This window comes from Habropoda laboriosa, unplaced genomic scaffold, assembly GCF_001263275.1.
Source record: "Habropoda laboriosa isolate 0110345459 unplaced genomic scaffold, ASM126327v1 scaffold84, whole genome shotgun sequence".
NCBI classification, from domain to species: Eukaryota; Metazoa; Arthropoda; class Insecta; order Hymenoptera; family Apidae; genus Habropoda; species Habropoda laboriosa.
Window position 1 is genome coordinate 636,495 of NW_017100202.1, and position 15,649 is coordinate 652,143.

At 41.5% G+C, this 15,649-nt stretch overlaps 1 protein-coding gene across 1 annotated transcript in view; it reads left to right on the forward strand.

Annotated features, from left to right (window-relative positions):
• Positions 1–15,649, forward strand: part of LOC108570436 (gamma-aminobutyric acid receptor subunit beta) — a 90,540-nt gene that overhangs the window by 45,948 nt on the left and 28,943 nt on the right. Inside the window, exons 2-3 of the mRNA XM_017932296.1 lie at positions 4,610–4,710; positions 12,248–12,315. Coding sequence (XP_017787785.1) covers positions 4,610–4,710; positions 12,248–12,315 — 169 coding nt within the window. The remainder of the gene's footprint in view (positions 1–4,609; positions 4,711–12,247; positions 12,316–15,649) is intronic.

Consider the following 15,649-nt stretch of genomic DNA (forward strand, 5'->3'; position numbering starts at 1 on the left):
GATTAGAAGGATTGGTATAGTAGATGACGTGTGGAAATAATTTTGAAAAAATTGCAATTTGTGGAAATCGCGAGGAAAATTTTTTATCTGAGCACGTAATGCAAAATTTAAAAAATACGTTTTGTAGATTTATGTCTGTTATACATGTGTTGGAAATTTGATCGAAATCAGTGGATGGAGAAACAAGCGACAGGCATCGAAAGATGTAGGAATTTTCAGTTATATTACAGTTTATAGGCCGAAAGTCGTGAAAAAACAGTGACTTTTCACAATCTTCGGCAATTTTTATATTCGATGCAATTTTCAGCATGTGTATAATTGACATAAATCTACAAAACGTATTTTTGAAATTTTCATTACAAGAATATTAGCGGGAGTCACTGTATTCGTGGAGGAATGATAATGATAGAGTTAAAAAATATGGAAAGTTTGCAGATCTCCGAGGGATTTTCCGAGTTTCAATGGTTTCGCGGGAATCTCGGGGAATTCCAAGGGTTTCACGGGATTACGATAACTGTGAGGATATCAGCAAGATGATCCTGAAGATTTCAGTGGCTATTATGGTGAATTCGAGAATATTCGAGGAGTTTAGAAAGGTTGGAGGATGTTCAACAATTCGGAACATTCTACAAATTTTCCAAGATTCGAGGATTTCGTCAAGTGCGAACGTTTTCGGGAGGCGTTAAGGAGAGTCTGAGGATTGTAGGAATTCGAGGATTGAAAATGTTCTAAGTACCCGGTGCGTCACCTGAACACCCTATGTTTCTGCAATCTTTCGAAACTTCTTCAACCCTTGGAACTTCCTGCATCCCCGCAAACCGCAAGTATAATTGAAATACCCCGAAATTCCCTAAACTGTCAAAAGCATTGGAACTTGCTTGATACCTTTAGTAACGTCGGGAACCTCCCTATGTCCCTTAGAGACACCCAAGATCCCTGAAACACCCCTAATGCCTCGTGAAACTTCCGGAATCGCCAGCACTCTCGAAACTTCCAAAATTCCTCGAACCTTCGAATCAATCAGAGTCCTTCAACTCTCCCTCATTCTCTACCGCTCCTTTAAATTTCCTGGACTTAGGGTCCAGAGTAGTGTCGATATTTGCTCTCTCGAATATCATCGATATCGAGGTCCAGACGCAGGATATTTCTCGAGTGCACCTTTAAATTAACCTCTAATGTGAAATATCACGCTGTTCTAAAATATCGTAATTATAAGATCGACGCAACAATTGATATATTTCAAATTTTATATTAATTAACACGTTGACTGCCAGGCTACGAGATAACTCGTAGTTGGCAATTTGCTGGTAGAAGTTACACCCTATTCGGAGACGCCCGACCACGAGATAATTCGAAAGCATTTTTTTACAAAAAAACAATTAAAATTAGTCATAATATAAAAATTAATATGTGTTTGTTTAATTCTATACAATAAATTGAAAAAAAAAGTGTTGGCGTCTAGAACAGATTTCCTCAAAATAGGCTTGGCAGTCAACGTGTTAAAAGAAAATTTTCTTTGAGAAATTATTCTGGTGAAAATTGAGTTAAAATGTGAGAATCTCTCCTGGGATTCCCATCTCTCACACTGTCGCCCTGGTCGAAACCGAAAGGCGTCAGTTTGGGTAGAGGAGACACGGTTTTCGAGGGTCGCAACCCACCTTTGTAGTTTGCCGAACGAAGATAAGGACAACGAATAAAAGATAAGGATGAAACGAGGGTCGAGGCAACCGAGCGATTTAAACAGCAAATTTTTTCTGTATGAAATAGTTATGAACATATTGATGTTGATATTGACGTTCTGAAAAAACCGTATACATATAAAATTATAAATACAATTGTTTTTTTTTTTTTCGTTGGCGGTCACCCATCCTAACATTAGTCGCGAGGAATGGCAGCTTTACCTGTAAAAGCTACCGAAGAGTCACCCAACCCCGTCCCCATTTCTCCCAGGATAAAAAAGAACTGCATTCTTATATTATTTAAAGTTAGAATAATTATAGAAAATTTACTACACTCATTTGACATAAACAAGTTGCTTCTGAGTGACACGGCGTTATAAAGGGTTAAATTAAAATCTACAATTGAATCGAAATGTTACAGGATCGAATAAAACGCCAGAATAAATTCAATTATTTCGACGAACCACTTTTGCATGTTGTTCAATGAGGAACAGTATCGTACACAGTACAACCGACAATTTAAAATTTACGAGGACGTGAACAACTCTTCAGCCTCTTCACTTCCCTTGCTTTCCTCGCACGATCCTTCGTCTTTCCGGTATCAACGCCAGGACAATACTGCGAGTGGACACAAATGCACCGAATTGAAATAGAAAGGGATTGCACATAAGGTCGCCAGTGATAGAATGTTGAATCCTAGAAGCATTTTGTGTACAACTACGGTAACTACGCGAACCGCAATCGGGAGCAAGGCATCGATTAACAGTGAAAGGAAGGTCGCTCGAATTTCAACGGTACCACCGAACTGATCCGCGATAATTGAGGCCCGTGCAAAGCCTCAGCGCCGCCCACTATTGTCGCATCGGTAAGTTAACTTTATCACGCGTACGGTCGTTTATTTCACCCCGTATCTTGATCAAGCCACCTTTCACCCGACAAAGATCACGGCTATATTGCCATGGTCAGTGTTCAACGTCGCCGCTATAAATTGAGAAGGAAATTTTCCGATCGAATTTCAGCCTAGAGATTACGATCTACGCATCTGAAAATCCGAAAAAGAAGATACAAATTTTGCAGTTTGTTGTAAAACAACGTTGAAATGAAATTTTCATTGTGACGTTATTTTTTGCAAAATGTTAATTGAAATTTTTAAAAATTGCAGTCAAGAATTGTGCAACGCCTAAAGTTCAAATAAATCAGTCGATCAAATTTTAAAGTATAATAAACATTTCCTCAGTTGCAAATTATTCTCTATTTAAAAATGTAATCATTTTTCTTTAAAAAATGATGCCTTCTTTAAATAAGCATATTTTAAAAATTTGATAATTTCTCTTAGAAAAAATGATGCTTTTTTAAATAACAGTTACAGAATATACGTTAAATCCTGGTTAAATGAAAAGCTGCGAATAAACGGGGTGAACGAGGCATTCGGTATTAAAATGGTGCATTTTCGAAGATTCCGCTAATGGCGCAGATTTTTCGTATCGCAGGAATTGGATCATTCGAAGTCGGTTGATTGGCTAACCGAGCCCATATCTGCTGACCCGTTAAGTCAAACCCAGACATTCTGCATTTTACGCGTGTAACCTTGCATACAAGCCCCTTCGTGGTTGGCTACGTTACACAAACCGTTACAATGTCTCTCTGGTTCGAGCAAATCTCTGGGAAACGCAAGATAAGAGGGGGAACGGATAAATTATCCGCTATTGGAGAAGCCTCGGATATTAAAAAGCTATTAAGCTTGGATATTAAAGAGACCTGTTTTCTCCTCTTTCTCTCGCAAGCTTTTAAAAATAATTATTGGAAGAAATTGACGACGTCGTAAAGCTAAAAGCATAATCGACGAAACGAAATTAGAATTTAATTTTTCTTTCCTCTCTTTCGTCGATTAGATTAGTCGCTGGTGATAATACCGGGACAATTTATCATCGTTCTCCTAACGATTATGGAAAAATACGAGGAAGAAACATGTACAGAGAGATCCTTTAATACGATTCTCTTCCGTAAAATCCGAGGAAAGAAAGACAACGATAACGTTGGAAAATTTCACGGAAATGCTCTGTTCCGCGTACGGATCACGTATGGTCGAATAAAATACGGTCGACGGATAATATATCAATGACAAACTCCGTGTGCACATCGGCTTTGAAATATAATTATCTCTTGCCTTTTCACGTCATTGACCATTTAAACGCGTTAGCCGCTTGTACGCGTCAAAAGCATATTTTTCGTTCACCCCGGGGAAAACGCGGTTGAGCCGCGCGCGAATCAGGTTCACACACTCGTTTGCCCCGCACACAATCCCGCCGTTTTAAACGTTATATGCATAAAAAGATGCACAGACTAAAAACAGTTCCTCGTTGATGCACAAAAATTCGAGCGTCTATGAAAATAAAAAGGACGACAAATGAAACAAAAAAAAAAGAAGAAGCAAGGAAGGAAGGAGGGAGAATACAAAATAACACAACACAACTCGAGCTACTATGAATGCTCGTTGCAGCGTGTATATACTAGGTGAACGAAGAGAGAGAGAGAGAAAGAACTTGCTGTCCTAAATTTATAGTCGCATCGCTCTTTCATAATTAAAACGCAGTACACGCGGAAAGTGCGCGCACAGAGGGCTCTAAAATTCTTTTCTAAACTTCGCCGTACCGGATGAAACTTTAATATCCTCAGCTTGGGTTAAACATCGGACTTTGTACTCTTTCAACCACCTTCCCAAACCCAACCCTAACCGCGCTCGGTATCGTAACTCGCGGCACGTCACTCATATTAAAAGTATTTCACGTGTCTATGTGTATATTATAGCGTGTGTATGTATATATATATATATGTATATGTTCATCCTGTGCCACCGAGTTTCATACCGAACTTTTTTACCGTTTCCGACGCAAGTTTCGCTGAAAATCGTTATCCTTTTTATATTACAGAGCCGGCGGAGGCAGTATGCCGGAGGAGATCGTCAACATCTCCGCGATATTGGACTCGTTCTCCGTCAGTTACGATAAAAGAGTAAGGCCGAACTACGGAGGTGAGTAGGGGATACGACGTTCTCTCTTATCTTCCGTACGAAAAAAAATGTATTTTTTTCTTCTTTTTTTTTCAATTTTTTTTTTTTTTTTTTTTTCTTTTTTTTTGTAGCGTCGACATATCGTCTGCAAAACCACGATCGAACCCTTAAATAATACGTGACTAACGCTTAATTTGTTTCCATTGGTCCTGGCTCTAACGAAACGACACACCATAGTGAATCAGGTTTTGCCTACGATGTTCGATATGCTCTTCGCATATATACCTTGCTTACTCGTCGCATTTCTGATAGTCGTTGCACGGACTGGCCGTATTCTCGAAAGAATCTCTCGCAGCGAACGAAGAATTGCGTAAATTAAGGGAAAATTCACGACAGCCTGTGACTAGAGAAAGAAAGAAAAAAAAAACGGAAATATTCCACGGAACGATTTTCACTTCGTTCGCTGCGAACATCGAAAAGAAGATTGCAAAACGTGTGCTTGGGTTCCGAAGTGGAATGAAATTTGCCATTAAAAGTGGCCTGTGAGTGGTAGAAACGGTGCTGAAACGTGTCTCCTTTCGATCACGAGCGAAACGAACGAAGGAATCCCGTTAAGCGAAGAGGAGAAAACGAGCCTTAGAAACGAAGTCGAGATCGATGATCCGAAAAATCGTGACGTTGAACGCAAATACAGACTTTTACCTTTTTCCTTTCTTTTTTCTAAATGGTGAAACGATAGCGATAGACTGTACAGTGAAAAAAGAGGAGGGGGGGGGGGAACGGCGGTATAATGAACGAACACGGAAACGTTGATCGGAACACGACAAAGGGGTAAAAGCGCGACGACAACGTGGCAAGAGGCGGAGAGGAACGCTCCGGGAAATATTTTTGACGCCGTTTACTCTTTCGTCGCGGACGATACAGAGAAGAATATTCGGGACAATGGGGAGCAAACTCGTGGGCGTGTACTTTGCAAGCCGTGCGACGAAAAAGCTCAGCCGGTGAACGAATGGACAGGTATGAAAAAAATCTCGTCTCCGACGTCTTTCGTTTCTCGATCATCGTACTCGAACGATGGGTAATTCGTTGTTTTCATCCAGTCATACACTGCTCGACCGTTGAAACAATACGGTATATAGCCTTTGACGAGCATGGTGTTTTCGCGGAGAAATCGAGAAAATACGGAATCCTAAACGCCTCCACATTTTATCTCTTTAATTGTAAATCTTAAAAGTTTGAACCGAACCCAAAAAAGGATGTTCTATATTCCATCGAATGTCTGTGGTTTCTTAATTTTTAGACGATTTTCAATTTTCGCGGGGGAATCGAGAAAATTCGTCTGATTTTATTGTAAATCCTAAAATCCTAAAAGTTCGAACCGAAATGGTTATGCTCCATCGAATATCTCTAGTTTCTTTGTAATTTTTAGGCGATTGTTAGGTTAAAAAATTATTAGATAATTATAAACCAAGGGACTCGAAGTTTTTCATACACGTTTGGTCGTATGTCAAGAAAACACGGTACAATTTTCACGCAATTATCTCAATCATTCTGAAACCATTCTGAAGTCACTCGGAACGAAATTTTCTTCAATTTGAATTTTCACAATGACCCTTTTTTTGCAGAATAAAAAATAATATCGAACACAGTAACCGGTTCTAATTTACATATTCCCTGAGAAAATCATAAGTCAAAGGGTTGAAGGATAGTTGCCCCATCGAGTGAGATATGTATGAGCCAGGGGACGCCAGCTGACGTCGAAGGAGTCAATAAGTAAAATTTGTTTACGCCTAGGATCAAGGGAGGAGGAGAGCCGATGTTCGAATTTCATAAAGGCGAATCGGACGTATTCAATTCCCGCGATAAAGTCAAATTTTCGAACGGCCCCGTGGAGGCAGGGCGGGGCTGGAACGCTTCGATAAAACTTGGATCGATGCTGGGACGCAGCACGGGTTGCCACGGGTTACCGTTAACGGCATCTCTGCTCCGGCCACGCTCCGCCACACAGTTCTTCACCTTCGATTACAATTTCAACATTGATTCCCTCGACCGCACGTCTTCTCTCTGTCACCGTGCACACCGCAACCTGTCTCCAGAGTTCCCGCTTCCGCCATGCGATCCGCCGCGCGTGTCATCCCTTGGGGAACGCGAAAGAATTTCTAGATCGACGCGATCTATCTCTCAGATTTGAAGTTTGAATTTTGAAATTCCATTCGAGGAAATACGAAGTTCTACTCGATACTCTTATTAGGGTAATTTATTCGTCCAAGTTTTTGGATTTACGGAGTGTTCAATTGGTTCTTGTGTTTCAGTGTCTTGACAGTATTGCAGGTAGCTAGATTTGATTAATAATTTCGAGAATTAGCGAGAGTCTCCGAACTTTCTATATTAATCAGTCAGCGAATTGTTAACTAGGTGAAGGTAGTAGAGGAATTTTTGACGAATACGGGATTCTGAATCTCTGCTGAGTGTAGATCTTGAGATGAACGAATAATGAAGACAGTTAAATTGCAGTTGAACAGATATCTAAGATTGCTGAGAAGATTTTTTTTAAATTTGACAAAGAACCCTGTATTGGAAAAAATTAGTAATATAAAATTGAACGATGGTTCTTTTCGAAAATTTCTTAAAATAGTGTCTAAAAATGAAATATCATTCGACGTAAATAACTGTTGACGAATTCGGTGAAACGAAGGAGATCTAGATCTCCCGGGCGTCGATCTCGAGTCAGACTGAGAAAAATCGATTAAAACAGGACGAAATAAACAGTCAGTCGATATTCTGATTAGTCAGACGACGAATAGTTAACTACCCTCGTGTAGTTAAGTAATTTCTGTCCAATTAAATTAGTCGAAGGGAGAAGTAATTAGGCTTCTTGTTAGAAATCGATATTTAAGCAAGTCAGAATTCAATCAGCATTCAGATCAGCCAATCAACCGGTACTAAAGTTAGTCAGCCAATCGCTGGTCAACCAAGATCAGTTCAACTAGGAAGCAATTAGCCTCCACTTAAATTAAGGCTTCGAACCGTTTAATCACAGCTACGTAGGCTGTTTTAACCCTTTAGTTGCGAAAGTTTTCGGTCAAATGTTACGGAACGTGGGAGATCAATCGAACAGGGAATGAAGAGAGCAGATTTTTGTTTTTTTTTTTTACGTTACAAACGTGATATCCTCTCTTGGTTTATTTTTTTCTCTTTTTTTCGTAACAAAACTTCAAATGGGTATGCAGATTACATACGCCTGCTATCGAGTAACCGGTCATACACTGGCCATTTCTGTACGGTTTCGGTATAAATCGGGTAAACACGAAATTCTGTACGATTTGACGAAGTGAGTTGCGACACGTTCGTGATGAAAATTTTAACGTTGATCAATAACGCTAGCTGCAACATTCTCGCAAACATAATATTAATAAATTGCATGTTATTTTTGATAATTTCACCGGGTATCGTAAAATACGAAATAAAATTGCGATAGAGTACACAAATTGATATTAATTCACGGCGAAATGAAAATTCTTAATTATCGCGGATAGGAATAATTTCCTGTCATATTTACAAGAACGTTATACCTGATTAAATATACTGCAAAATTTCCAAGCTTCAATCTCTCGTTCGCTAAAATTCTAAGCAAGCAACAGCATCGAGGTAGATCGACGCGCTTTAAAAATAAAGGGCTAGCCTGCTAAATCGATACACACGCATACGCGACAATTTTCCAAAAATAAAGCAAAATCGAGCGCCCTCGGGCGGGCAAAAGTAAATTCTCCCGGAGAAACATTCGGATAAAATAAGTTACGACATTCGAGGTCTGTCATCGAACTTCGAGGCGAATAGAGGAAGCAGAAAAAGTAAGGCAAGATAAAAGGAAACGTGCCGGCTTGGTGGTGGTCTCGGCTAACGAGGATCGTTCGAGGGAATTCTGTCGGAAAATTTCCTCGACGAACGTGGTCCGAGATAGTAGGTATACGAGGGGGGTGGTTTTCTTCGGGAAAGGGTAAACAGCAACACGATTTATTTATTCGCCGCCGGTTTCGAACGTGGGCATTCATTTTCATTCCGCGGCTGATCCTGTTCTGGGACAGTTCCAACCAGCGACTCCTGACTCTGGCCCCGAGCCACGGTGACCCACGGAGGCACGCCACAACTGCGGTTTCTTGCTCTTTTCCCGCGGGAGACAATGGGCGTGTATGGGTGGAGGAGAGAGAGAAAGAGAGACAGAGAGAGAGAGAATTCGAGACTCTGAAAAGTGTGCCGCTGGCCGCGCGAATTACTCCGTGAAACGGCTCCCCTATCAGTTCTCTTGTTTCGCCCTACCCCCGAGACGATCGATTTTCTTCGTATTCTGAGCTACTTTTAGAATCCCACGGACCTCTTCGAGATCTCTCCATTCTCCCCCACGTTACTGTGTGTATGTATATATACAGTGTGTACTTATACGTTCGACAAACAGTTTGGCTTAACGTTCAGGGGTAGAAGGAGAAGGTAAGGAGGAAAGAAAAGTAGATAGGTGAAATTACCCGAGTCCAGTTTCACGGATTATTAATCCTGTGTTCGTACACGGTGGCGAAACGGGGCGTCGTAAATAAAACAACGCGGTCGATCGTGGGAGAATTTCATTCGGGACACCATCGTACCCGCCCTCCGATATTTCCCGTCCGATAGAATGCATTATACTCCGCGTCTCGAATTTATCGTCGACCTGGCAAAAATGCCTATAAATCCTGCTCCGGGAAATTTCCAATGGCCCCTCTCTCCCTCTTTCGCTCTTATTTTTAGAGTCGGTATCACGAGGCAAAGCCACCTCGAAAATCGTATCGCGTTCCGCGGTCAAAAGCGGGAATCGTCGATCTTTATTCCGGGTAGAGGCAAAGAGGGAGAGAGTAGGCAGGAAAACGCGCGAGGATCCTGAGACAGGCTGGATTTACCGGTTTCCCCCCCGGAATACGAACGGTTTTAACATTTAAAATTTAGATAGATCTCGCTCTTTCTCGGACATTACGGGATATCCCCTTGCATCCAGCACAGGATAAACACACACACAGCTTCCCCAACCGCGCGGCTTCTTTCCAGAGATATTCTACGGAGCACGAGAAAGGATTTCCAACGATTTTCCACTCCTCTCTCTCTCTCTCTCTCTCTCTCTCTCTCTCTCTCTCTCTAATACCACGTTTTCCGGTCAGAGTTTAGGGTAAAAATGACGGAATACGTGAGTGGGAAGGTTGATGAGGGGGCGGTCGTTGGTTTCCTTAAACGACGCCACGAGGCTCGTGTATATTAGCGAGCAAACAATTCCGATCGATGGACGGCTACGTAATTCAATATAGTTCAAGGACTCCGGTGCAACGATGCGCCCTCGAGTGTTCGTTAAACTGCTGCTGATCGATGAGGAGGGCGTAAAGATTCGTTGTTGGCTGCAACAATGTTGCGACGCGGCTGTCTTCGATGAAAAGGGTGTATCGGTTCCGGGAAATAGCCGTTCCGTGGCGCTTTTAATAAGGCGGAATATCGAGGAGTATCGATGTTCGGGAGGAGGGGGGAAGGGCTGTTTTTGAATACCCCGGGTGGTCGGCAAGTGATGAATGTAAGAGCAAAGAAAACGATGAAATAAAGTTTCAAGTAGAGCGGTAATTTGTAAAATACCAAATTAGGAGGTGCACTTCCGCCTCTCTGAAAGGAGGATCGCGGGGGGGAAAGAAAGAAGGAAACAAAAGCAAACGAATCTTAATATTTCAATGTACCGAATAAAAGGAAACGAGTAGGTACATATTCCTCTACAAATTTCCAAATATTTCACGTCGAAGTTACAATTCTCGTGAATTTGCGATTATGTGCAATATTGAAACGAAAAATTCTTCGTGAATGAAAAAACAAAAGCAAACAGTCTTTGCACCCAGTTTCATTTGACGAATTCATTTTTTGAAAAACGAAACTCTCGTAAACCAAGATACTTATGTGCAGATACGGCCGACGTGACAGTCGAAACGTGGAAACCGGATGAAAAAACTATTCGAACCGATGGAAAAATTGCAACGTTCCCTCGGAAAAAAAAAGAGAAAAAACGTCGTTTCCCTAATTCCTTAGATTTATTTCATTTTTTTTTTTTTCCCAACTCGGACCGGTGTTGCTCCAATGTCGTCGAGATCAATATTTTTCGTCGCAGATTCGCTTCAACCGTTGCCTGTCGTTTTTCCATTTTTTTTTTCGGTTTTTTTTTTTCGAAACACGCTCTCATGGGCGATTGGCTCACGGAGGCAAGCCATACCGACGCATTTCAATTAACTCGATACCACGTTCGTTCGTTGCGTTTTGCAACGTGTACGCCGTCCCGTCATTGTGAAATATGTGTCCCATATGGGACGTTCGCCGGCTATAGGGTTTTAAAAACATCCCAGAAATGGAAATGAAGATATATCGCGTGTAGCAGCGCGCGATGCCGCTGGCAGAGCCGTTGTTTACGAGTCAACTTTATCGCAGAAATGCCCGGGCCCTCGTTCTCTACGTTGGCCAACCCTCTCTCACTCTCCGCCCTCTTATTTTTCACTTCGTTCCTTTCCAACTTCTCCAACAACCAACCTTCCTTCCTCTCTCTCTCTCTCACTTTTCTATCCGAGTGAAACTCTCGCGTTCGAATACACTCTCGAGGTTTATAAGATATCTATAAACTGCTCGCGTATAATTTCACTCGTTTCCTTCGATTCGATAACATTTTCAACGTTGACCGATAACTTTCCTGTAAATGACTATTTTCATTCACAAGTGTAATCAGAGTTCGGTGAGAAGTCCCCGCGAGAAGTTCCCGCGAGAAAGAGTTCATTTCCCGGAGTTTAACCACCGCGTGAAAATATTTCACAGACACCCCCTTTCGAGAGACATTTAAGCATGAAGGAAGAAAGAATCAGCCGGTTAGCTAAACTAAAAAGAGGGAAGATCTTATGTTTGTCAGAGTATACCGGAGCTCCGACAATCGTGTGCCCCCCATTCAATCGACAGATTCTTTCTCTCCGGGAGAGAGGAGAGCCTGCCCTATTCCGCCTCACAAAAGACATCGAAATTCGATCAACGTTTCAGCACCGCAACCGTCGTTCCGAGGTATCAATGAAGCTCAAAGAGATAACCAAGCACACGTATCGAGAAACGATGATCCTGGTGGTCCTCTAATCGAGAGTAATTACCACTTTCAGCGATCCATCCGACGTAGCGATACCACTCTCAATACCCATGAAAACATTCCACACTCACAATAATAATAGAAAAAAAAAAAAAAAAAGAAACATATATATGTATTCACGAAACGAAACGAAAAAAAAAAGTAACGCAAAAAATAAGCAAAAAAAAAAAGCAGTAAAGTATACCATATATACATATACGTATTTAGAGACTGTAACATGAGAATGATAAGATAATAAATCTAACTTAACGATCTCAGTGAACAGAAAAAAAAAAAAAAGAAAAAATAAGTATACGTATAAATAAGATAAAAGCCATAGTCACCCCATCGTGTAACTTGTCCGCGGCCGGAAACGGCCGACTCAGTCTGACTAACCTTCGATTTCAGGTCCTCCTGTCGAGGTGGGCGTCACCATGTACGTCTTGAGTATCAGCTCGCTATCCGAAGTGAAAATGGTACTATACCTCTAGGTCTTACTCAGTCATTAACGCTGAAATATCGATTACTAATCATTCCGATCGTTCGACTTAAAACATTCCCCTGACCCCTTTGCCCGAGCAACCACTTCTCTTTTTAGTGCCCGTGTATTTGGAAAAAAAAAAACGAAAAAAAAAAAAAAAAAAAAAAGAAACGATTGCCGTCAATCGTTATACTACCACGATCTCTCATGTACATACCACGACACATATATATGCACATTACACCAAAAGACACATACGGAACGTAAACATCCACAAACACACAGTATCTATCTATCTATCTATATATATATATATTTATTCGAACTCACACACACACACACAAACACGACAGAAAAATGATTTCGGTACTATATATATATATATATACACCACCACAAACAATGGATACACGAATGCACACCGGCGAAATACTTACACTGGATGCATGCACGCGCACAGGAATGCATAGATTCCCCCTGAAATTCCGTCTTTCATTCCTTTCTCGCTGGTATAACATTCGCCAAAGATTCAACCACACACTCTCTCTCTATCGATATTTTCCTTTCGCGTGCGTGGAAACAACCTGGGGAACGTTTATTACAGAATTCGAAATGGAACTGAATATTCCGGAATACGTAATACACAGGGTGCACGGTGTAACGCAACCACCCTTACACAGCTCGAGTTTCTTCCATCGAACGAAATATTTTTCATCCCGGATGATATCGCGATTCGGGAGAATTTTTCAAGTTCTGGTTCTTATAAGTCGTCGAGCACAGCTTCGACATTTTTCCCGCACCCTCTACAGTTACTTGCCACTTTTCCTCTGAACTATTTATCGTGAACTTCGCAGAATTTCAATGTTTCACGTGAAAAAATGTTCCACCTTATCAGTATGCTTACGAAACGTCGGAATACTTTTTCCACAAGAATACGGCTCGCACCCGAGAGCCTGAATAACAGATAAACAAAATCGAAGTCGATTTCAAAAACTCGATAAGAAAAGTTGGACTCGACCTCAGAAACCTAGAAAAAAGAAGTTGAAGTCGATCTCAAAAACTTATAAAAAAAAAGGAAACACGAGAAATCTAACGGTTACGATCATAAATATCATCCGAGATAAAGAAACGGCTGTTGTATCACGCGTAAACGGAGAAACTCCTGAAAGGTGGTCGCGTTATTCGGCACACCCGGTACGTCTAAAACGCGTTTCAAGATTAAACACGATTTCGCAGATTGCTCCGTTAATTGGAAGTCGCCTGATCGCGCAAAGACATTGTCGTGATCGATCGAGCCGGGATAGACGTGCTGCAGCACGGTATAATCGATTAATTGCAGCGGGACCGCAGGAAATTCGCAGGTTTAATCTGGTTCTATCGCGTGGAATAGAAAAGGAAGAGTCGTGGGTTCGTGGGGGTTAGGGATGGAGAGAAACTTGGTTCGTTCCGGCCGGCGCCGGCTCGCTCGTTCGTTCGTACGTGTCGAGGGCCGATTGCAGGCCGGTTCGTCGATGAAATTAGTTCGGTTGCCGTGCACAGAACCGCATCGCCTCGAGCTGTGTGCTCCTTTGATCTGCTCTTCGTTTCGCGAGAACGCCTGGAGAACGGGCCGCGACAATCGCGTAACACGATTACGATCAGACGAGGAACGACCGAGCGCTCGAGCTGCTGCTGCCGCCGCTCCTTTCCGCTCGGCTCGATGTCCAATTTCTTGGCACGGTGCATCGAACGCCAATCAACGGCACCGGAGATCGACGATATTTGGAACTCGGTGGGGAAATTTTATATCGCCCGGTGTGTCGATAAACGAAAAATGTTCAAATTACCACAATTGCCAATTTCCTTTTTCATCCATTTTTTTTTTTTTTTGTTTTGTTTCCAACGTTTGCGTTCTTCTTCACTGGGTACTCTTCTTTCTTTTTCCATGGTTCTGTGTGTACGTAGCTTTTCATAGAGACGGTACACATAGTACACAGGGATAGTCAGATTTCCGGTTCTGTTTGTTACATTTATTTACCTTCCGGAATTTTTTATTTCATTTGCCCGGTGCAGCACCGTGTTGATCTTATCATACTGGAAACACCAAAATACACACGCGTGGAATTGTTGCGTTTCCCTCTTTGTTTGCGGACAAATCGGGAAGTATATGTACATGTATGTATACATATCCGTTTGGACATTTTTCAGTTACGACAGTTGTATCAGAAATGAAATACACTTGGTCAGGATAAAATCATGTTTTGGATAACTGTATTCGCACCGAACGAATGTCGATCTCACGAACAAGCGTGTAACTATAAGCGTATACACTGTATAAAGGGTACACTTAAAATGGTACACAGGTAAACGGTTCGAATTACGAACGCGGCTTGCCACCGAAACTTCAACAGTTAACGAGATGAACCCCAACTCGGTTAAGAGGTCTGACCAGCTTGATACGTTGCATTACGTCCGCCTAGTTACCATAGTAGCTCGACTCGTGTTAATATTAGAATAATTGTGCGCGTGCATGGAACACACCGAGTAACAAACACACAACACACATACGCGCACACATAGAGGCCGGTGGCAAAGTGCCACGAACAGAGACACACGACAAGAACGACACCGAACCAAAAATGGACAAAGTACTATTTCGCGTGTGTGTGAAACGATCGAAGTGCTCGCGAACCACCGAAAAAAAAAGAAAGAGAGAAGGCAAAAAAAAAGAAAAAGTAGGCTACACTCAGAAAAAAAGGAAAGAAAATCGAATTCCGGATAATATGTAGATATATAGAGATCGGCTCTTGGATATAGTGTGTCTGGGAACGTGATTTTGTAGTCCGGTGGATGGTTTGTATCTCTCTCTGTATTCAACACGCATACATAGTTTCTACAAAGGCACAAAATGTTCTCTCTTATTTTCTTTTTTTTCGTCCACTTCTTTCTCTACGTCGAATCTCTCTACTCTCTCTCTCTACCTCTCTCTTGACGACCGATAATTTACCTATTCGTTCTCTATTTTCGTTCCCCGCATACATACTATGTACCACAAAAATTATATATATATATCTAATATCATATACAGCATTCTCGAACGGCCTGAATCGTTCTCTGATCTTACAAGTTTTTTTCCGAGTGTAGTACGAAAACTTCATTTACTATTCACTGTCTCTCCTGCTTGTTACTTTTCTAGCCTTTTTAATGGATAAGCTGTCTGAAAAGCGTGTGGTCTGCTCATGTTTTTCTTCTTTTTTTTACAAACAGTAAACGACTAAACGAACGAACCACTATTGTTTCTTTTTTTTTGGTTTCCTCTATCAGTAGAAGAATACATAGTATCTTGTTCA